Here is a 22,080-nt window from a genome sequence, read left to right on the forward strand (position 1 = left end):
CATAATGTATGATACTACATATCTTTGTTAGACATCTCAGAAAAATTAAGTAAAAAAACAATGAACTGACAGTCAAGCATGCAATATACAGGGATATCTTAAGAAGAAACACTTCCAAGTTAGTTACACACCTTTGGACTATTTAATTTTTAAAAGTGAACTACTCAAAAAGGAAGATCAGATGTTTAAAGAACAGTGGCCACCAAGATGAATTTTATATGCACCTTGTTTGGGAAGAAGTCCTAAGTGTCCCAAGGATAATTTATAAAGTGACCAAAACCATTTGTGGATGAAAAAGCTAGTCAATATACCTATAAATGTTCTCTCAAACTTAAAAGTCTCTATGTTTCCCAGTGCTGCAGTTAAAGCATATTAGGCAAAGTATTTCACATTACAACAGACTTTACCGGTATGTCCCACCTCCTTACTTGTAAGTTTGTAAAGGCTGTCCTCTTCCTTTCCAATTTTTAGAAGCAAAAAGATGCTAATTAAGTTAAAAGAAAAACTTGCAAAACCCCCAGATCTTTGTATTTTTTGAACTGTCATTTGCATCTTAAAATACTTGGTTTATGAAAATGAAATGCCACTTTTTTCAGTGAAATTTGAGTATATTTTGTCTGTTAAGGTTGAAATACTGTAGCTTTAAGCCTGGAGGAAGTAATAGCTACAGTTAAAAATAATGTTGGCATAGTCTGAAGAGACTGCTAGTGGTCTTTGTGCTTGAATGCCTTTTTTTAAATCTTTTAGTTTCATTCCATGAAACTACTAAGAAACCAGGTCTGAAAGAAAATTTGTTTTGTATTCATAACCAACCTTTCTGAAGCAATTTTATTTGGAGTACTGCAGTCCGAATTCATGGACGTCAGTGAAATAACTGATAGCTGACGGTAGGATCTCAGCATTGATCTTGGCCGTCCCACTCTCTTGTCGTCAAAATCTGGCTATAGGATGGAAAGGAGAAACATGTTCTACCAAACAACTTTGTGTGAACCTAATTCATCCCTTTTCATTAGGTCTTGAAGATGGCACAGATGTTTTAACATTTGGCATGAAAGCAGTTGTTTACTACCATTAATTACTGTGATTGTGTCTTCTGTCGGCATGCACTCTTACTCTATGGCCTCCCAAACTCAATGATACAGTGAGTAGCTAAATAGACTACAACTGACATAATTAACTGTATGTTTGAAAAAGAAATCAAGAGAAACAGTGTCTGCTGATCTTATTTTGAACAGACCTGAGGCACACCATTGAAGTACTTGCTTGGGCAAATAGATTTAGTTAGTCCTTGCTCCAAGACGCTAATCCTGCTCCATCTTCAATAGATCAGCTTCTGCCATCTTTACATGTTAATATATCCTTTTTTAACTATATGTTTGCAACCTTTGGAGAAAATTAATATTTCCTTAATAGCTAGCCAGGAGGAACAGAAGGATTCTCTAGGTCATCAGGTATCCATGTTGCACAATGCCATATAGGCTGCAGCACCTCTCTCTGCAAAGCCTGAGGTCAACACCTTCTGCAGTGGAAGGAGGAAAAGGATGTGACACTCCAAATCTTCTTGAAGAAGATTTAGCTATCACACTGAAAGTATTCAGCTTAGCGTTGATGGTTATTCAGGCCTTGCAGCCTGGGACAAAGTTAACTGAAACAATCTGACTTATTTTCAAATGCTTTTCTGTTACTCTTGTTAACAAGGTGGCGACAAGGATCGCATTTCTTGGCTAATTCTAGAACTGTTTTCTTTCTTCAGGGGAGACTTCTGGGATCTAAAACCTCTCTTTTTCTGTTCAATTACTTCCTGGGATGGGTATGCCTCCCCCTAGTTAGCTCATCACAGTGTCATGACACAAGGAAGGTTTTTGAGAATTTCCCAGTGTATGCATACCATAAACTACTTTTCCAGCCTACTTCAATTTCTATCCTATAAAAAACATGTGAGCAACTTTAAAAAAGTATTTCATATTAAAGCACAGGTTTTTGTTATTATCCAGAAAATATTAAACAATTGTGTGTAATTCCATATGCCAAATTCCCAGATACTTTGCTTCTGATGTCATTGCTCACCAAGACTGATATCTAGCAGAGAACTTGGAAAAATTTGTAGTTGCAAGAATTATTTTGAAGTGTTTTGCAATGAGTTTACATGCTGCTTATCCTTTGAATGGCCAGAATCTTGTAATAAAGACACAACAGCAGCATAACTTCTTTTTTTTTTTTTCCCCTCCTCCTTTTCTGTTAATAAAAAAGCTCAGGCCAGCCACCAGGGAGTCAAACATGGTATAATGGCAGTTTTAAGTAGTGGGGGTTTTAAGCGCTGATCTGTAAGAGTGCTGAGGGGTTCAAATGTTAGGCATGATTGCTAATTGTGGATTACAGCCTCTTTAGTATTGCAAGGATGGTGGCATGGGACTGAAAGTAAGGAAAACATACTGAAATAAATACATAAAATTTTCATCATATAGGTGTGTAACACAACACGATATCCAAAACTGAGGTTCAAAACTAGCTGTTTCTTCTATGACAAGAGAAATAAATCCATTTATAAAATTATCAATGCTCAAAGCAACAACATAAAAGAATTTCAAAAGTAACTGGTGTTTAATCACAAAACAAAACATCATTGTTGCTAGCCTGCAGAAGCTCAGATAGACTATTTTATTCAAGAATTGTCTGGAGAGTTTGTGTTTAGAAGCTATCCTTCAATTCCCATATATTGCAGTTTGGTCTCAACTAATATTTATGGTATTATACACATGGTAGGTTTTACTTCACAACACAGCTGGAAGTGGCTAGCACAGGGAGACATCAATTGCAGATCAAAGCCCTAAGCCACTAAGAAAAATTACAAAGAGAAGAAACATGAGAATTTGCTTTCACTTCCTTAATAAGGCAGAAAAGAATTGCAACTTTTAATAGACATAATAAAACACTACAAATCTTCCAGAATGAGGAATATTTGATAAGTCAGAGAAATGAATCAACTCCTTGACTATAAAACTCAGGCCCTACTACCTTCAGATCACAAGAAAACCCACAGGCAACAAAAGTTTACTATGTGCTTTCGTTTAGAAGAACAAGGTGCGTATTAAGTAAAGAGAAATTGCAGCAGAGGTTAAAAGGAGAGCAGTACCAATTCTCTGGTTCCATACTGTTTTTCCACTTTGACTTTTAAATGCTTGAAACATTCCTCCATACGGTCATGGAAAGGACGAAGATTATCAGAAACTCTTCTTTCATGAATTTTAATTCCAGCCCCAAGGAAAGGTATCTTAAAGAGGGGGGAAAAAGAAAAAAAAATAAATAAAGAGAATATTAAACAGTCTAACAACCCCTCAAGCTCCATCTACAGTATCTGCTAAGTCAACTGCAAAACTCCTACTGTGATTTGCAAAAAAGATTTGTTGGTTGATCTCAGATTTTAGCAGAATCTACAAGATGGAAAGGCTCTTGAAAAATGGGCTTTCTTAGTCCATTTTTGAAGAATGTTGGCTGCCTTATAGTGACCGCTTTCTCTCTTCAATGTATTTTAATGTTAATCCCTTATGAGAATAAACGCACCATGTGAGAGTTTAAAAAATTCTTAGACTACTGGCCCACCCGCTTATGAAAGTGCCTGCCCAGCGGACTCCAGGCAGACAGTTTTAACTTCACTTTCAAATGGAAGATTAAGTGACTGGAAAAGGTTCGAATCAATCTACTGGGGGCTTAATCATGTGATCACTTCGACAATTGCTGCAGCAATTTAATATGTTAGTATCTGGTTACTGAAGGTGTCCTTTTCCTTTCTCCTTTATAAATTAATGCTTCAATACGAAAAATGAACAACTCAAGCCATGAACAGAAGCAGCTTGCACTAACCAGGCTGACTTTGCTCAGTTTTACCCCTGCACTTCTCTTTTTTTGCCACTCATCCTTTAGGCTGGGATCAGTGACAAGTAGCCAAAGGGGTTAAGACCTCTGATTCTTCCTACTAGAATTAAAAGAAGGTACATAATGTAATTTTTTAAACTGGGGCGAGGGATGGAGAAGTACAGTTATGGGTACTTACTTCCTAAAAGGATTAACACCTGATAAAAAGGTTAGGAAAAGGTCTATCTGTTCATTAAATATCTCCCTCTAATTTCTTAATAATAATAATAATCTTTCTCCTTTGTCAGAAGAAATGCCTTGCTTACCAAATAAATAAAAAAAAAAAAAGAAAAAAAATTATTAAGTGAATATGACGGTAATACTACTCTTATAATCCCTTCCTTACAATGTTTTCCTTTCCTATTACATTGCTACTATCACGTTTGCTCCTATATTAGTGTAATAATATCCAGTTAAAAGCAAAAAAGACAGATCTTAATCTTTAAAGATAATGGACAACACACTTAGAAATGCTGTTTAATTAATAATAAATGTATTCACAACAAGAAACTTTTGCACTGCTTCTCTTTAAAATATAAAGAGATTGCATTACTTTTCAGTCTTTGAAGATGGTGATTTATGAAACTTACGCAACATACTTTTAGCAACCTTCTGCCTGTGACCTTTTCCAACAGCTCTACCATTGACTTCTAGCGATGTTGCATTAATGTTTGGGGCTTCCTTTTTGTGTTCTGACCCTATGAATACTATAACACTGTATATATCGATCCACGCACTGACTTTATCATATTTTATGGAAGCTCAATTTCAATATAACTTTTAAAAACATGATATTAAAGCCCTTCTAGTACAGACAGATCTGTTTGTCCTCTTTAGAGGGACTTACAGGGATAGATAGCCATAAATTACCATTTTATTTCCTAAGGCCAGATGGTATTATGGTCTGTATAAGTAGACCATTATATCCAGAGTACTTCTGATGGTCAGAAAGCAACCATATACAGAGCCTGTGGTGGACAACAATGCAGAGGAAAGTTGTAAAGGTTGGTGACTCAAACTAATAACCAAATTAAGATGAATCAAAATGAAACAGGAAAAAGCTTCAAACACATTAAGAAAATAGTATAAAAAATTGCATTAAAACTATTTGGAAGACTCATTTCAAGGCTGAGAGAGGAATAAATGGTTAATTCTTGCTGTCTCTCATCTACAAAACAGAGACAGAATCATGGAGTCATGAAACAGATTGGGTTGGAAGGGACCTTTACAGGTCACCTGGTGCATCCCCCTGCAATGAGCTGGGACACCTGCAACTAGACCAGGTTGCTCAGAGCCCACCCAACCTGGACTTGAATGTTTCCAGGGACAGGGGGACAGGGCATCTAATGCAAGAACTGTCCCCCTCCCCCTTGCCCCTCCCCCCCGCCCCCACAGCAACAGTGAATAGCCACCTCTAGGGAAGAGTTACTTCCCAAGAGAATATCTGATATTTGCAGGTGCTTGTTTTCCCAGAAGTTCATGAAGACCTTATGACTTGTTGTCACGCTGTCAGTTTTATCTCCAGATACACAACTTGAGTGTGAAATCCTGTCCCTTTTAACCATAAATGTAGCCCACTACATGTGGGTTCTGATAAACCAAATTATGTGTTCTACAAAGTACTTTTTTGGTCAACTATTTTCCCTGGGACATAAGGAGATATATGGGTAATTCCCCTGATTTGGGTAGTGTTTCATCTAACTCTTAACAGATACTATAATGATGATATATGCCTCAGGAAATACGGTGTTATTTTTGTAATTAAGCAATTTCTCCAGTTTAGGCACAGATTTAAAAAAAACTTGAAGGACAGCATTGCTTAGGTCCCCAAGAATATTTTATCACATACTACATCAGAGGGTAAGGAACTATTGCTGTGGTGTTTTGCCAGTCATCTTAGCGTGTTAGTAATGGAATGCATGCTTCCTTTTAGGCACATTAAAATTGAAAGGGTCGAAGTCCTTTTCCCTACTTAAGGGAAACTATTCATATCTAAATAGGATAATAAATAGATGGTCATTTACAACTATACATACTCTAAAATGGAAGATTTAGCCTGAGAGAATATTTTACTATGAGTCCCATTAAAAAACAAACAAACAAACAAACAAACAAAAAAAACCCAACCAAAAAACAAAAACCACCCCGCAAATTCATTCCAGAACTAGACAAGAAGTTTGTAATAATAATCTTCATAACCTTCTAACCCTCTCTGCTTTGGGGAAACTATAAAAAAACACACCAAAACAAAACACGAAAATCAAACAAAACCCAAAACCAACCAGTAAAAAAAAATAAGGTAAAAATGACAGTCATCTAAGCGCTATGTTCTCCTGCTCCTGCTAGAAAAGAACAGAAAAAAGGAATAGCTGATGAAGCCTCAGATGACTGTTTTCAGTAAGAAATTACCTGCCAAGCAATTAGATCTTTGAGTCTATTCAGCTTTTCTTGATCCTCTGGATGGTCCCTGATATATTCTTCTGTAAAGAAAGCCTTAGATAAAAAATAAAAAAAAAATCAGTCCATCGCTTTGACAGGTAAAGAATGCAGTGATTACTCCACTGACTCTAGGTTGTGACTGTGATATTGGTCATCAAATAAGAGACATATAAATGCTCCTGAACCAGATACTGCTGGTGATAATTCCTTACTATATCAGTTGAGAACTGAGGTGCTCTTTTTTGTTCAAATTTAGTCAGTCTTTATCCAACACTTCTGAGTTTGAGACCCTTACCATGAAACCTGATTACTGTTTTATTAAGCTTGCACTGAAACGAAAAAGGCACAAATTTGGAGTATCATGATTTACACTGATAAATTATCGTTTTATTCAAGTACCTTATTTACTGACATTAGCCAGTGTTATACAATAAGGGAATTCAACTCTGTCGTAGATAAGCAGTCAGAAACTGCATACACACTGCCTTTCACTGCCCAAAGGTTTTATCCACCACCACCCCCACCCCCTTGGATATGAAAGAAGAATGTAGCTAAATAGTATCTAACAATATCCATGACTGCCAAATATCTAAAAAATGGTATTTTAGGACTAACATAGCATAAGCCATACTCCTCCAGAATATGCCATGCTTACCACACATAATTTATGCATGTATGTGTATACACGCATATATATGGGGTCTTTTCAACACTCTCTGAGTCTGACATGCTGAGCCTACTTGAGCATGGCACGTGTTTTCCATAAGGAAATGGCAGGCAGAAATAATTGAGCTCCACGGCTGTGGGGTACCCCCACGTTTATTTTCATCCCCAAAATATAATAATTAGTAATTTAGAGTATAAATTTATATAAGCTTTTAACATTCCAGCTTTCTCTCCCACCCCACCTTCACAAGGTAGCCTTTGGGACAAATATTCTACAGTTCAGTTCTTCAAGACATTCCATTTTCGTTGTATTACCAGAACAGTTTTTATTTGTATTGCTATTTTTTAACAACAAACCCTGCTATACAGAATGGCTGCAGTTACTGGAAAAACCTGATGACAGCTTAGTTGATAACCCACATCTGAATACTCTAGACCTACTGTAGGATAAACTTGATTCATTTAATTCAGATCAAATTCTTTGATGTGAGAGCACCTATTTCATTACAAAAGGGGTACCATGTCTCACGTGTATATGAAAACCCTTAACACAGTAATTAATTTTGAGCTTCAATTACTCTAGTCTGTAGTTTCTGCTTTCAGAGACAAATGTCACCACAATATGAGGATCTCTTTATCAGTGGAGTTATGTCTTTCATATTCCCAGCCCATATTTCACTGCCAGTTTGAACAAAGGACCTGGGAGGATTATTAAATAATGTATCTGAATATGTTCTTTGCGTTGACTTAAAAGTTCTTACCTTCTCATATTTAGCAAAGCCACCCATAACAGCTGGATCAACAATTCCGTTCAGAAGCATAGAAAGTGGATTAATAGGAAGGTTCTCATCATTCTGGTATTGGTTAATCATCATCAAAATTTTTTCATTTGTCATGGACATCGTTTCAATAGCATTCTCTAAAGGACTAATCGTAGTCTATAAAGAAACAAAAGACTTTTAAGGTTTATAAACATATTAAAAGGTATTTTTGGTTTTATAAAATTTCACATATATGAACAACAGTTCAGCAAACCAACAGAGACTTGTTAATTTCTCTCAGGACTTGAGTCCTGAAACTATAAATTAGATGTAAAATATATTGATCCTATTAATACAAAGGTAAAACAGAAGTAATAATAGCTTTGTATACATAAAAATAAGTAAATAACAAGTGTGATAAATTTGAAAACTATTTTGTGCATGGGGATTCATATAGATACAAGTTTTACAGGTTCTTGGCATGGTGATACACACCTGTGACATGGAGACAACCTCAAACCATCGTAAAATTCCAGGAAGTTTGTATGCTGTAACAAACGATGTTCTCTCAATCCACATAGACTATTAAAAAAAACATAGCAGAGAGAAAATTATACTTCAGGATTTAAACTTTAATCTTTTCTGCCTTCTGAAATATCAGAGTGAAAAGAATGTAGATGGAAAACATATGAACCCTTTTGCATGAAAGGACACTGCAAAATTAATCTAGCACAGCAATTTGCACAAATAATTTTTCCGATTTCAGATTAGGTCATTTTTAGGCACAAAGCCTGCACAAAGCAGAGGAAAAAGAAAATTGCCCTTGAATCTTTTAGTATCTAATCCTATTTTTGCCGTCACAGATTGAATGACTATGACTAAATGACCCGTTCTCACTTCTACCCAATTACTTCCCAAATGTATTTCTGCAATTAAAAGCAGTGATAGCCCAATAATAAGTTGCCAGCATTCTCTCTCTCTCTCCCCCCCCCCCCCCCCTTTATTTTTCCTCTTTAAACAAGACTAGCTGCTGGGCTTTTAAAATGCCACTAGTTCATTTACACTACTGCTGCTTATTGTACCAGTATCCGTTGACCTAAACTGCCAGTACTGAGAAACATAACAATGATTGCAATGAAGACACAGTCCAACTATCCCCATTTTCCACGTATCTGAAGTAAGCATGCGTATTATCTATTGTCATCAGCAATGAAATCATTAACTATTTAATTTTTGTAAAACCATTTAAAGGTTTATTCATAAATGGTTTCAAAACTCTACAGTTTGCAATGGAAGCCAATGTGCAGCATGAGTATTGATAATGCAGTGCAAACCTGGGATGTCAGAGCAAAGTTTGCATCTGAAGCATTTAGCTGAACAAAAGGTGAGAAGCTCCTTACATGAAACTGTTGACGCTACTAATCAGCACACACATGACTGAAATTGTAAATTTTTAAAAATAAATGGCTTCTCCAACTAATATCCCAAGAGCACAGCTTTAGCCATAAAGACTGGATGTTTTCATGACAAACTATAAAATATCAGCTATCTGTAAAATGAAAATAAAGTAACTTAGACATTTTTATGCATGAAACGGAAAAATAATTTATGGTATTGCAGATTTCCTAGAATATTTGTACAATGAAGACTATTTCTTAGCAGTACACCATTAGGCATAGGAATAAATGTGACAAAGGTAGCACTCTAGTCTGTCAAGTTTTTATGGGACTAATGAAAGCAGACAACACACACCTCTCATTGCCAAACTAGCAGCTAACAAAAGTATTGTAAACTACAAGAGGCAAACCATTTGATATTTATTTAGATGTCATCTTGTTTCATAATGAAAATCTGCGCCAGAAAATGTTACTGCTTAACACGAATGTGTTGAACATACTTAACTAAATAATGTTTACCTGCAACTGGCACAGTGATGTATCACTGAGCGCACAGGAGTAGTGCTAAAATAGAGAAATCTTGCTTTTTTTCTTTTTTGGAACCAGACCCTAGAGGTAGGATGTCTGTAACGAGTATTCCAAGACTAAGAAAGGATCTAGAGTAAATGTCAGTCACAGCTACCAGAACTGCAACCATCACCCTATCGTTCATTTACTTACAGCAAATTCATTTTCAGGGTCAACAGATCCTTTTCTGACTGGTCTTGAGTAGTGGAATCGGTGCACATTGTTGGACTTATAAAAACTAAAAGATTTAAAAAAAGACTATTGTAAAATACAGAACTCAGAAATTTATGGAACTTGTTATCACAGTGAAATATTTCATTTTGATTCACTTGAGTTTTTAATTAAAACCAAATTTTCCAGTCAGAAAAAAAGCATTTCACTGAGAACTCAGGAGACAACTACTTTATCTATAAATCAGTGTCATCACACAGTATTTTACAATTATTAAGCTTCAGCTTGTAATGGGGTATAATTTCCAGGCATAAATTTCAGAACTTCCAGATTAACGTTAAAACCTACAGAAGAAGGTCAAGAAAAGATTTTTACTTCCATATATTCTTGCTGTGGCATGCTTTATAATGGCATACCAAAGGAGTATGTTTTGTTAAAAATAACTGACTGAATAGAGCAGATATGTTCACCTGCTGTGTTTTTTTCACTCACGGTGCATGCCAAATCAGTTTAATCACATCTAACAATTCTGCTCACAATGCAGAACAATAGGTATTGAATAAACTAAACATTTGAAGCCATTATAATAATAATTTCTTGTGATAGATAAGAAAATATATATAAATACTTGTAGAGAAGGACATCAATGTAAAGAATATATTGCAAATTCAAGTTATGGTCTATTCCATGTAGCTAATAAATCATTCTCAGTCATTGTGAGCACATATTTTGGTTCAACCAGGCTCAGGGCTGGGTCCTGCACTTGGATCACAACAGCCCCCCCAGCGCTGCGGGCTGGGGCAGGGGGCTGGGAACTGCCCGGCGGGGAAGGGGCTGGGGGGGCTGGTGGCCAGCTGGGCATGAGCCAGCAGTGTGCCCGGGTGGCCAAGGAGGCCAGCAGCACCCTGGCTCGTAGCCGGGACAGCGTGGCCAGCAGGGCCAGGGCAGTGCCCGTCCCCCTGTGCTCGGCACTGGTGAGGCCGCCCCTCCAACCCTGGGTTCGGGTTTGGGCCCCTCACGGCCAGAGGGACATGGAGGGGCTGGAGCGTGTCCAGAGCCGGGCACGGGGCTGGGGAAGGGGCTGGGGCACAAGTGCTGGGAGGGGCGGCGGGGGGAACTGGGGGGGTTTAGTCTGGAGAAGGCTCCGGGGGGACCTTATCGCTCCCTGTAGGCATGGGGGGGTTCATCTCTTTTCCCAGAGAACAAGTGACGGGACAAGAGGAAACAGACTCTAGTCACATCAGGGGAGGTTTAGGTTGGGTATTAGGAAAAGTTTCTTCACCAAAAGGGTGGTCATGCTCTGGAACAGGCTGCCCAGGGAGGTGGAGGAATCACCATCCCTGGAGGTGTTTAAAAGACATATAGATGTGGCACTTAGGGACAGGGTTTAGTGGTGGACTTGGCAGTGCTGGGTTAATGGTTGGACATGATGATCTCAAAGGTCTTTTCCAACCTAAATGATTCTATGATAATTCCACAAAACTCATATCTACTCATCTTTTAGCACTGGCTGACTTGAAAGAACAGAATTTGCACACTTTTGGCTTAGTATTTTGCTGTCCCTAGAAAATTCTTTCATTTTGATTTTTGGTTTCTGTTTGAAAGATGGATTAAATTTAAAGCCATATTAAGTGAAAGCTAATTTTGCAGAGGAAAAGAAAAATTTCTCAGAAATATCTTACAGTAAAACCAAGCCATGTTTTGGAAGCCTAGGGAAACAAACAAAGGGAGAGACACCAAACTGTTGAGCTAAGGAAACTTCTGTTGTATTAGTTCATAGGAACCTATAATTTATGATCCAAGCTACTAAGATTATCTTCATCAATAAAGAAAGTGTTACATACTGCCATACTGAGTCAGATAACTTTATACAGTTCCATCTGAAAGGACAGGTATTTTGAAGCTTGTTGATAGAATAAATGTATTGTCATTGACTAATGTAACTAACAATTAAATGCACAGTAAAGTACACTCATAAAATCTCTAAGACCAGATGAAATCAGCAGTTTGGCTGAATTCTGCAGCTGAGACAAACAATTACATAGCTCCTGTATGACAAGAGATTGTACTTATGTGGAACACTGCTAAATAAAACTTTTACAAGCTCAAAATGTGGCTGGCACTGCACTGAAACTAGTCAAACAGGACCAGATTTATAAGCTGTCTTTCAAGTTACTGGCTTTAAAATGAATTCAAGTTGAAATTGGGACAACAGTTCATAATTTTTTTATTTCACTGGGGTTTTTTTTTTGGTGGGGTTTTTTTTGTTGTTTTTTTTTTTTTGTTTGTTTTTTGTTTTTTTTTTTTTTTTTAATCTTGTAGTACAAGTCCTGTGCTATGTATCTGTTTTATTTATTTTGGGGTACATGGGGAGGTGATTCTTCTTTTTCCACTCAATCAACCACAATTTCAGTAAAAATTGTAGAGAAAAGTCTGCAGACAAAGGTGACATCTGGTTTGAATCCAGCTGTGGAAGAGTTAGAAATGAACCTGGCTGACAAAAAGAAGCCTTCTATCTTCATTCTCTTTTTGGACAGCCAAAGGTTTTGGTCTGAGTGTTTGTTTGTTGAAGTGTGGAGGCATTCCAAAGCCTGTCTTGCATTAAAAAGACAGGTGCCTCAGTTTACCTAGAGACATTTTAGCTTGAGATGCCTCTTTTACACCAGTTTCGGTTAGGGAGATACAGTCATATGTGGTGCTTTCACAAGGCACTGACAAGAACAGGGAGAAACCACGGCCTGCCTTAATTGATGGTGCTTGTACCTATGTGCTGTCCTTAAGTTACAAGCTAACAAATACTATCTTGAATTTTTTCATTCAGGTGTTAGTGATAAGCAACGGCTTTTACTGACCATGTTTGCAACCATATACATCACAGAATGGTTTGGGTTGGAAGGAACCTTTAAAGATCACCTCGTTCCAATTGCCTTGTCGTGGGCATGGCCACCTTTCACTAGACCAGGTTGCTCAAAGCCCCATCCAACCGGGCCTTGAACCCTTCCAAGGATGGGGCACCCACAGCTCCTTTGGGCAACTTCTTCCAGTATCTCAACACCTTCATAGTAAAGAATGTCTTCCTTACATCCAATCTAAATCTCCCCTCTCTCCATTTAAAAACACTGCCTTCCATCCTGTCAGTACAGACCTTGACAAAAAGTCTTTCTCCATCTTTTCTATAATCTCCCTTTATATATTGATGGATTATGGATTTGGAGCCAAAGATCTCACAAGCCTTAATTCAGCCAATATTCCAGTAGGTACTGTATGCAGTTTGGGCATCAACTATTAGAAGGAACCATCACTTTCCACACTTGTAGTCAGAACAATTAATTAGGAGCATGTACTAAGTTCTGCCAGTTCTACACTGGGTTACAAGTTTGGAATTGTTTGCCAGTCTGTTCTCAGAATACTTTGGACAATTAATTTCCTTTACTCCTTTACAAAATCTTGACCATAGTACCAATGGAAGCCATTTTGCCACCACATCTTTTGCGCTTGGCAAGTTAAATCGTAACATTCTGTTGTACAAGAACCTTCAACTCAACCACTCTCATACTGCTAGTCACCTCTAAGACCCCTATTTCCATCATTTGCATAAGAAGCTGTATTTAAAACTCAATAACTTGGACCCAAAGCATGGATTCCACCTCCCCTCCCTGTAACCAGGGTTGCTGGTTATGCTGTTCCTTAAGTAGTATATGGGTAGATGTTCTTTCATGAAATTCCCAGGGAATACAGAAGTCAGTAAATAAGACAGTAAAAGCTCTAAGATTCACTGGCAAATGACTGAGTTCAAAAAATAATGGTTGTCTGTCAGTTTAGGAATAAGGACTGATTTTTATTATATTATCTATTTACAGGAATTTACTCACTTTATAATTTGGTCAGGTACTGCCTTATTTTTGAATCTAGGTTGCTCCTCTAGGACTGGTTGCACTGTAAAACACTGGATGTCTGAAATTATGAAAGTTAAGGGCATGGTATTAACTATCAGGATGAAATACTGTAGGCTTATGAGGAAATTAAAATAATAATAATGGTAACAATGATGATGATAATAATGAAACCAATAATTAATAACAATAACAAAACCAACAATAATAATAACATTTTCCTGATGAAAAATCTGCAGGGTTCAGAGTTTCATTTGTGGAGCTTCCTTGGCCAAAAAAGGACAAGTTTTGCCAGCAGTAATTAGTGTATATATATATATAAATATTAATTTTGAACTGCATATTTCTAGTATTTACTGAATTCGAATATCTGTAGCTGAATTTATCACACTGAATCATTCACTAAATTTTAAAGCCCAGCCAACTTACAAAAATGACATTAACAATATCTGACATTAACAGTTTCACTATTTCACTTCAGGCATACATAATGTCATGATGTTTAGCATTTTATCTTTGAAATCTGTAATTGAGCAGTCCTTTTACTTGAGATTTCCTTTTTCTATGGAAGTGTTATTTTTGAAATCCAAGCACTGTATTTCTATGTAAATACATCATATTCTTAGATATTTCAGTATATTTAAGACTCATGCCCCTGGTTAAGGTTCTGTAGCTTTTTCTTAAGTGCCTCAGTAGTGCATATCTCCTGTTTGTTGCAAATAGACTTAAGCAAACTCTAAGAAAGGACTGAAGCATATGATCTCAAAAACAAAATTAGCTAAGACACAAGACAGATTTATGAGGGCTTGGCTCTTAAGCTTAATGCACTTCTTTAGACAAGTCTATAATACTCTCTGCTTCAGTCCCAACAGTGTGAAGAGAAAGCAGTATTCCTTTTCTCCTCCAGCAGCTTCCATCAGAACAGACTCAAGAGACCAAGTGAAGTGTTACAATGTTACCTCGAAAATTGATAAAGGAAAATGATGAAAATGTGAAAAAAGTGAAAAAAATATGTCTGATACAACAAGGTGATCTCATATCTGCTCAGCCACTAATAATTTAAAGGAGAACATGAAAATAAAGCGTGTAAGCAACTGTGAAGAGTACTTCTAAAGATAATTTAGAACATTCCAAAAGGTGGCCAACAATCTTTATGAGTTAATTTCCTAGGAAACTTTCTGAGAGTGACATATTTATATTGCCAAGAAATACAGATGGTACTCAAGTGCAGTGCCAGTCAGAACAATGTTCAAGGAAGACGTGGATTTGATATCAAGACACAACAGCTAAAAATGTGAGGTAACAGCCAATTTGTTGCTTTAAACAGCACATTTGAATGTTCATCACTCATTTTGCCATTTGAAGAAAATAAAGGTAAAACCACATATGAACTTCGCTGAAATGGCTGTCGAGCACTGGAACAGGCTGCCCAGGGAACCACCCCTGGAGGTATTTAAAAGATGTGTTGACATGCCACTTAGGGAAATGGTTTAGTGGTGGGCTACATTTATGGTTGGACTCAGCCTTAATCTTTTCCAACCTAAATGATTCTATGATTCTATGATGACTGAAAGAGACATACTCCGTAGAACTGTGAGAAAAACAGACACAAACATAAACCAGACGCAAACATCTTATGAACAAATTAAAAAAGACATGCAGGGCATGTAAGAAAAACTGCAAACTGAGCTGCCACATTAATAAACCTTCATCTTTTTTAGGAAATGACTGCTCCACACAGATAAAACTCTTGCTAAAAACAAGGTTTCCCCCACCCGCCTTCACTCTGTGATTTCCCATGTGTTTGAGGATACATTGACCAGGAGAGTTTTTCACATCCTCTCCAGGGGCTGAGGTGGTGTTCATCTTCTCTGCACTGGGAAATTGAGTCATCAGCTGTGTCTGGAAATCTTCTCTCCTCTCATACTCCTTCCCACGATAGATGAATACTTTATTCTGCAAAGAATAAACAGCTGATTTCTTGGGCTGTATGATGCTGAGGCAGAAGTTATAAATGCGTGTTCATCAGTACAAAGACAGTGGCGTCTCCAAATTTTGTAATGAGTGTTACTGGTTTTGGAATATTTATTAGCTATAAAGCAAGACACCATTTTGACCAGGTGCAGGAACGCAGCACTGACTCTCCAGAAACCCTGCTTTAGAATGAATGAAGATAAAGTGGCATCACCACTGAGGATGCTCCTGTACAGCAGAATAAAATCAGAATGGAAGGTAAGAAAAGTACTGAAATTCCTTTTCTTCTTGTTTGTCAAGTAAAAGGATTTGCTTTCAAATACATTCTGGATTCAGGTTTCACAGCTTTCCTCTGCCTGCTCCTTCTCCTTGGTATGATGAAATGTCCTCATTCACAATACAGTAACCCCCAATGTGCTCATTTGTGGTTCAGTTTGCCACACTTAACAGGATACTTCTATAATTACCAGAAACAAAAGGTTCATGTTTCCTTTGGTGTAATATTAGCATATCATTTCACTATTTTCCTAATGTTTTCAAGGCAACATTGGCCTTTAAAAGTGGCAGAAAGAGGTCTTTCATTGCTTTTCAAATATAAGGAAAGCTACCACATTAATTGTAGTATGTAGGAAAGATTATATTTTTCTACAAGAAAACATAAAATATTCAGGTTAGTTTTATGCTCTGAAGACATGCACTACAGTGGTTAAAATAAAGCAATGAACTTTAAAAAATTAAGTAAAAGACAGTTGTGCATTAATTCCTGCATTTGGCGGGTTTCTTGAAGAAACAGACCCTTTGGATTCTTAATTTCTCCCACGGTAGTAAAAAATGGAGAAAAGTAAAGAAAACAGAGTAGATTCAGTGTATAGAGGTCTGTTTAATGAAAACAGTTCAAAAATATCATAATTGTCTTAAGATATCAACTAGCTGTTACTGTTCAGGAAAAAAACTTAGAGTAAGACAAGACAGTTGGTATGAACATGTCAGCTCAATGCATATTAGAGATCAAAAAAGCAATCTGAAATTCAGTCATTGCGAGGAAAACAGAACAAACATCAGCATTGCACTGAAAAAATTCATAGTATATCCACATTTCAAGTACTATGTGCACTTGTCCTACCATCTCATGAACTAGGAAATGGGCAGCAAGGGAACTGGGATGTTAAAACGTATGGAATGGTTGCTGTGGAAGCAATGTTTGGACAAACCAAGACTTTAAGGAACATTACATCATGAATGGTACAAGGAAGGTGATTAAAGAACAACTGTTCAGTCTCTTTGTAAGAACTAGTGTAGAGAAATGATCAGATGACAAAAAAGGGCAACAGTCCATCTCTAACACACACAGTTGTATACTGTGAGGCCACAGTATATTCTGGAGAGCATCAGTTCAGAAAGCAACTGACAAATTCATCCAGCCCAAACCATTCTATGGTTCTATGAAATTCACAATAGAACAATCCATGAAGGGCTAGAAAACAAAACTGTCAACTCCAACCCAGGAACCTGTTTATCAGGTAAGCAGGGAATATCTACCAGGTCAGTGTCACTACACACCTGCTCTATATTGCACTCTTCCCTACCGTACTTATCCACTATTTCCTACTGTTAAACATACAATATTTGGCTATGGAGTGCATTGGTCTGAAAAATATGCTGTTTCCATATTCATAAAGTATTTCAATTGTAGCTGAGAGGCAATAAAAATCTGAAACTCTTGTCAGTTCATTATAAGGTCCACTAAAAATATCAACCTCATGTGAAACAGAATTTTGGTTCTAATTTGAACACAAGTTAATTAATGACATTCTACTAGTTATCAATAACCTGTGTGGGGACTCATCTGAGAAATATGTACCAATAGAGCTACCCATACCAAATTACATCATATTGCTGCACCTAATATTTCTTCTAGTTTCCACCATCAAACTAAGGAAAGAATTGACTTAAACACATCTGAAAACATTTCATGCATATTCTTACAAGTAATAATTCACATTTTGATGACAGTCCTGCATCCAAGCAAAACTAATTTCATGGCAAATATCCCCAGAAACTCACTTGCATTAAAGTACACTCATATTTTTAGAAGCATATGAAAATAGATGAAACAAGTAAGAATTTAAACAGATTTACCCTTAGAAATGTGGGGAATCCTTGGCCATAATAACCAACAGCAAAATAGTCTGGTTTAGGTCTCAGAATTTTCATGATGTTTTCATAGAATTTTGCTTGTTGAATCTGAAAGCAAAACCAACTGCAATTACTTCTCTTTAGAGTTTGTCCCCCCATTTATTTTTAAACTTCTACAGCAGTACTACAGCTATCAGTGGATATGCAAGAGCTATCCATTACTGGTTCATAAGCTATACCGATAATCACTGTGCACATGACACTGCTGTGGTACAATTAAATATTGTTTACATTGATATGCAAATATAATACATAGTTAAATAAATGTGTGTGGCTTCAACTTTAATTGTTTGACCTCTGAATCAGTCTAAACCTTAATTTACTAGCATGAAAAGAAAAAAAAGCAAACACCAAATTTGTACTTGACACTCTACACTTTAAACACTCAACTGATGACATTACTGAAATAATACATTTGGAAAAACTCCCTTCCTCAAATGTTTTCTGAGGTATGGATCAACTCAAACTTTCACCCTAGTGCTACACTAAAGACATGCCATGTAAAGGGCTTAGAATAACGTCTTCTGTAAAATACTAAGTGTAATTTAGCTTTACTGTTTTTATTTGCTTTGTTATGAGACATGCAACACTGCAACTTAAATGAAATTGGCAAAAAAATTGTCTATCTTTTAGTTTATGATAAAAGCAGAATTTATTGCGAGGAAAAGAAGCTGTCTTTATACACAACACTGTTAAGAAACATAAGGTTTTGATACTTAAGGTTTCTTTCTGGAAGAATCAGGGATATCTATGGAATGAGCCCTAAATGTTTGTTAAAGATCATGCAAGTGTGGAATCTTGGGGGTAGGAAAAAAAGAAAGTATGTGGGTTGGGGATTTTTTCTAATTAATTAAATTATAATGAAAACGAATAATTGAATATTTAGTCTTCCTTCTAGCCTTTGGACCTAGTTCTAATTCCTTGTGCCATATTACTTCCCCAGTCCCTGATAAGGACAGAATTCTTTAGGCTTGTCGAGATTCGAGTTCCTAAAATTGAAAGAAAAATTTCAAGGAAAAAAATACATCCAGGTGCTTTTTCTACCCCAAAGCAGTAAAAAGGCCTCAAAAACCTGTTATATTTCTTTTATACATGGTCTTTAAATTGCACTGAGAATGTTTCTTTCATCTATACAAGTTTCAAAATATCTCAGATGTCCACAACTTTAACAGTTCGTTATGAATCTCTACCACTGGATTGCTACAAGAAAACAGCAACCCTGACAAATGAATTAAAATCAACTGTAGACAATTTCATAAGCAGCTTTATCGCTTGATAGCTCAAAAGTAGTAATTTCTGCAACTGAAGTAATTTGAAGACCTGCAGGTCTTCAAATCTTACCAGGTTTTGACTTAGAAGTTCATAGTCAAAAACTTCCTTTTCATATTGCTCTGCAAGTTCTTTGCATAAAGATATGGCTTCTTCCCACATCTGCAATGCAATCACATATTCAAAAAGTAAATCCAGTACCAACAAACAAGTTTTTAATGTGTCACTTTTTAACTACAGTTTTATTGATTATGCTCTCTTTAAATTGCAGTCATTTATTAACAGCACATTTAGAATGGAAGACTCAAGGCAATCATAAACTTCAGGAAAGCAGATTAATGTAAAAAATAAAAGTGTTTTATGGTTCATTATAGGAAGGAATAAGTAAACCTACTTTATTCTTATAGTAAGATAATAAAAAATCACCTGACCTTTCAGATACATAAAAAAGAAGGGTAAATCATGAAGGTGCAAGTATCCAGAATATACCCCAAGCATCGGAGCTGTGCAGGAGGAGATTGACACCTGCCTCTCCTTAAAACCAACACAAGCATACATAACCATAGGTAACCTTGCATATGACAGCTCTCCTAGTCAGCTAAAAATGTACAAGATTTAAATTGCCACTTGCTCAGAGCAGCAGCTTGTTTCTTTCCACACAACTTAATTACAGAGCTGCATAGGAAAGATTAGGACATTTTTTCTCATCTGCTATAGGCACTTAAACTGTGCAGCACAGAAGTGGTCTTAAAACAGAGAGAAATTCCCTCTCTTGAGGGTATTTCTCAAATTCTGTCAGTCTTCTCTTCTATTCAGAATAAAGAAGACAAAAGGGGGTTTTCAGGCATAATTCCCTACCAGTGGCCACATGCATTATGACCATTTTTACATGGTGCCACGTACCCTCGGCTGGATAGTTCTGAACCCCAGAGCTTTGTCCAGCTGCCTGCGAACTCTCTCTGATGGATCTGAGGGGAACCTGAATGCTGAGTAGGTCAGAAATCAGGAGGATTTTATTTTTCTGAAACAGTGGGTAGGGACTCCTACATTGTAATTCTTTCACATGCCAACAACAAAACCGCTTCTCAGTTGAAGGTGAAGCAAATACTTTCTACCCTCTGAATTATAGCACGGACTTTCATGGGGGAGTTATGCCTTTATTTTGCAAAAAGCAGTAATTAATTGCCTTCCCTGTTCATACTTCTGGCTACAGCTGAATGAGACATAATGACTTAAAGGCATTACTGGGTCATAAGGCTAATTATCCAGCACTGCAGAATTTTCCCCTGCTTTCTAGTCCCTTGCTTTATTTCCAAAACTCTGAGCTCTACTGCCATTTTATTAAGATTTTTTTTTTTTTTTTTTTTAAAGCTGAACAAAATGCAGATACTGAGCATCAGACTAATACATTTTAAGTTTGGGATGCAATTCTCAGACTTCTGTGAATGAAATATGTCCATTTTGGACTGTCTGGATTTTTGGGAGATAATGACTGAATGGTTTGGAATGCAGTCTGTGTAGTCCATATTCTTTTCCTGGTAAAGGAAAGTGCATTCAACATTTTATATTATTTTATTACTGCCTCACAGAGAAGCTTGTGACCACTATAAACATTAGCCATCTTTCTTTGTGAATACGGTTATTTAAAGAGTATATTCATATAGAACTGATATATGCTGTGAATAAGCATTCAGGACACAATTTTTACTCGACCCACATTTCAAAGAGGATTTCCTACACAAACACTTTATACAGAGCACATTCATTAAATAACTGCCATACAAAGCAACACAGTAAAAAAAGAGATTTGGCAGGGGGAAGAACTCTACAGACCTACCTTTCCTTTGTCAAAGTAGTCTATAATCTTCTCATACAAATTCTCTTTCAAGTGTCGATAGGTCTGTGAACACTGGAACTCTGTTGACATGACTTGGGGTGCACACTGTTCATCTGACCACTGAGAATAAAAACACGTTAAAAAACAAAATTATTTTAGAGTTCAACATTTCACACGCACATCCCCTCCTCCCCCAAGGTTCAGTCCCTTGGGAACTTCGAGGTGGGTTTTTTCCTGTCTTTTTTACCCTTTCACAAAGAAACTGGGTAAGGCACTGGGAATGTTTTCATTACCTCTTCAAACAAGTGCTGTATTTCATGTGATAACCAGGACTACATATAACATTTTAAAAAGCTGTGCTCCTTCCTGCCCACCACCCAAAAATTTTAGATAAAAATCTATGTGAGAAAATGAGTTAATTTTATTTCAGTGGTGTCGGCTTGACTGATATGGTTTTGACTTTTTTAAAAATATCAGCATATATTATCAACTTTGTCTATACCATATACCTATACCAATACATACAATATACCTCATATTTTTGTACGATCAGAAAAGTTAAGTTTAAGAAAAATAGCACTGTGAAAAACCAAATTTGTATGGTTCTGCACTAAAACAAATTCCACAAGAAATCTCAAGTTTTTGCTGAAGAATATTTAGACTTTGAATTTTCCTTTGAAATGGAAATGCATCTTACTGACCATTTCTATCAATAATGTAAGTTACAATGAGAATAAGTGTTAATTGTAGCAAAAAATAACTACTAGCTACAAAAGAAAGCAAACATAACTTGGCAGAATGATTCATATTATTTAAAGTAGAAAGTCAGATCTTTCCCTATGGTAGCTGGGAAAAATTGTATTTCATTTTCATCATGGTTATGTTTGGGTTAGTAAGAAATTAGCACAATGAAAACGACCTGGAAGTTAAATGGCTTCAGAATTCGCACATAATGTTCTCACTATAAAGTAAAACTATTTTTGCTACCAATTTGGAAG

The 22,080-nt window shown here is 36.6% G+C and overlaps 1 protein-coding gene across 2 annotated transcripts in view; it reads right to left on the reverse strand.

Annotated features, from left to right (window-relative positions):
* DOCK2 (dedicator of cytokinesis 2) overlaps nucleotides 1-22,080 on the reverse strand; it is a 197,745-nt gene that overhangs the window by 6,000 nt on the left and 169,665 nt on the right. For both annotated transcript variants that reach the window (XM_080399958.1, XM_080399959.1), the window contains exons 38-48: nucleotides 21,083-21,202; nucleotides 19,318-19,407; nucleotides 17,920-18,024; nucleotides 15,621-15,762; nucleotides 13,786-13,867; nucleotides 9,896-9,980; nucleotides 8,274-8,360; nucleotides 7,779-7,955; nucleotides 6,322-6,405; nucleotides 3,134-3,271; nucleotides 814-941 (exon numbers count right to left, since the gene is read on the reverse strand). In XM_080399958.1, the coding sequence (XP_080256084.1) occupies nucleotides 814-941; nucleotides 3,134-3,271; nucleotides 6,322-6,405; nucleotides 7,779-7,955; nucleotides 8,274-8,360; nucleotides 9,896-9,980; nucleotides 13,786-13,867; nucleotides 15,621-15,762; nucleotides 17,920-18,024; nucleotides 19,318-19,407; nucleotides 21,083-21,202 (1,238 nt within the window). The remainder of the gene's footprint in view (nucleotides 1-813; nucleotides 942-3,133; nucleotides 3,272-6,321; nucleotides 6,406-7,778; nucleotides 7,956-8,273; nucleotides 8,361-9,895; nucleotides 9,981-13,785; nucleotides 13,868-15,620; nucleotides 15,763-17,919; nucleotides 18,025-19,317; nucleotides 19,408-21,082; nucleotides 21,203-22,080) is intronic.

This window comes from Falco punctatus (assembly GCF_963210335.1).
Source record: "Falco punctatus genome assembly, chromosome: 8".
Lineage (NCBI taxonomy): Eukaryota > Metazoa > Chordata > Aves > Falconiformes > Falconidae > Falco > Falco punctatus.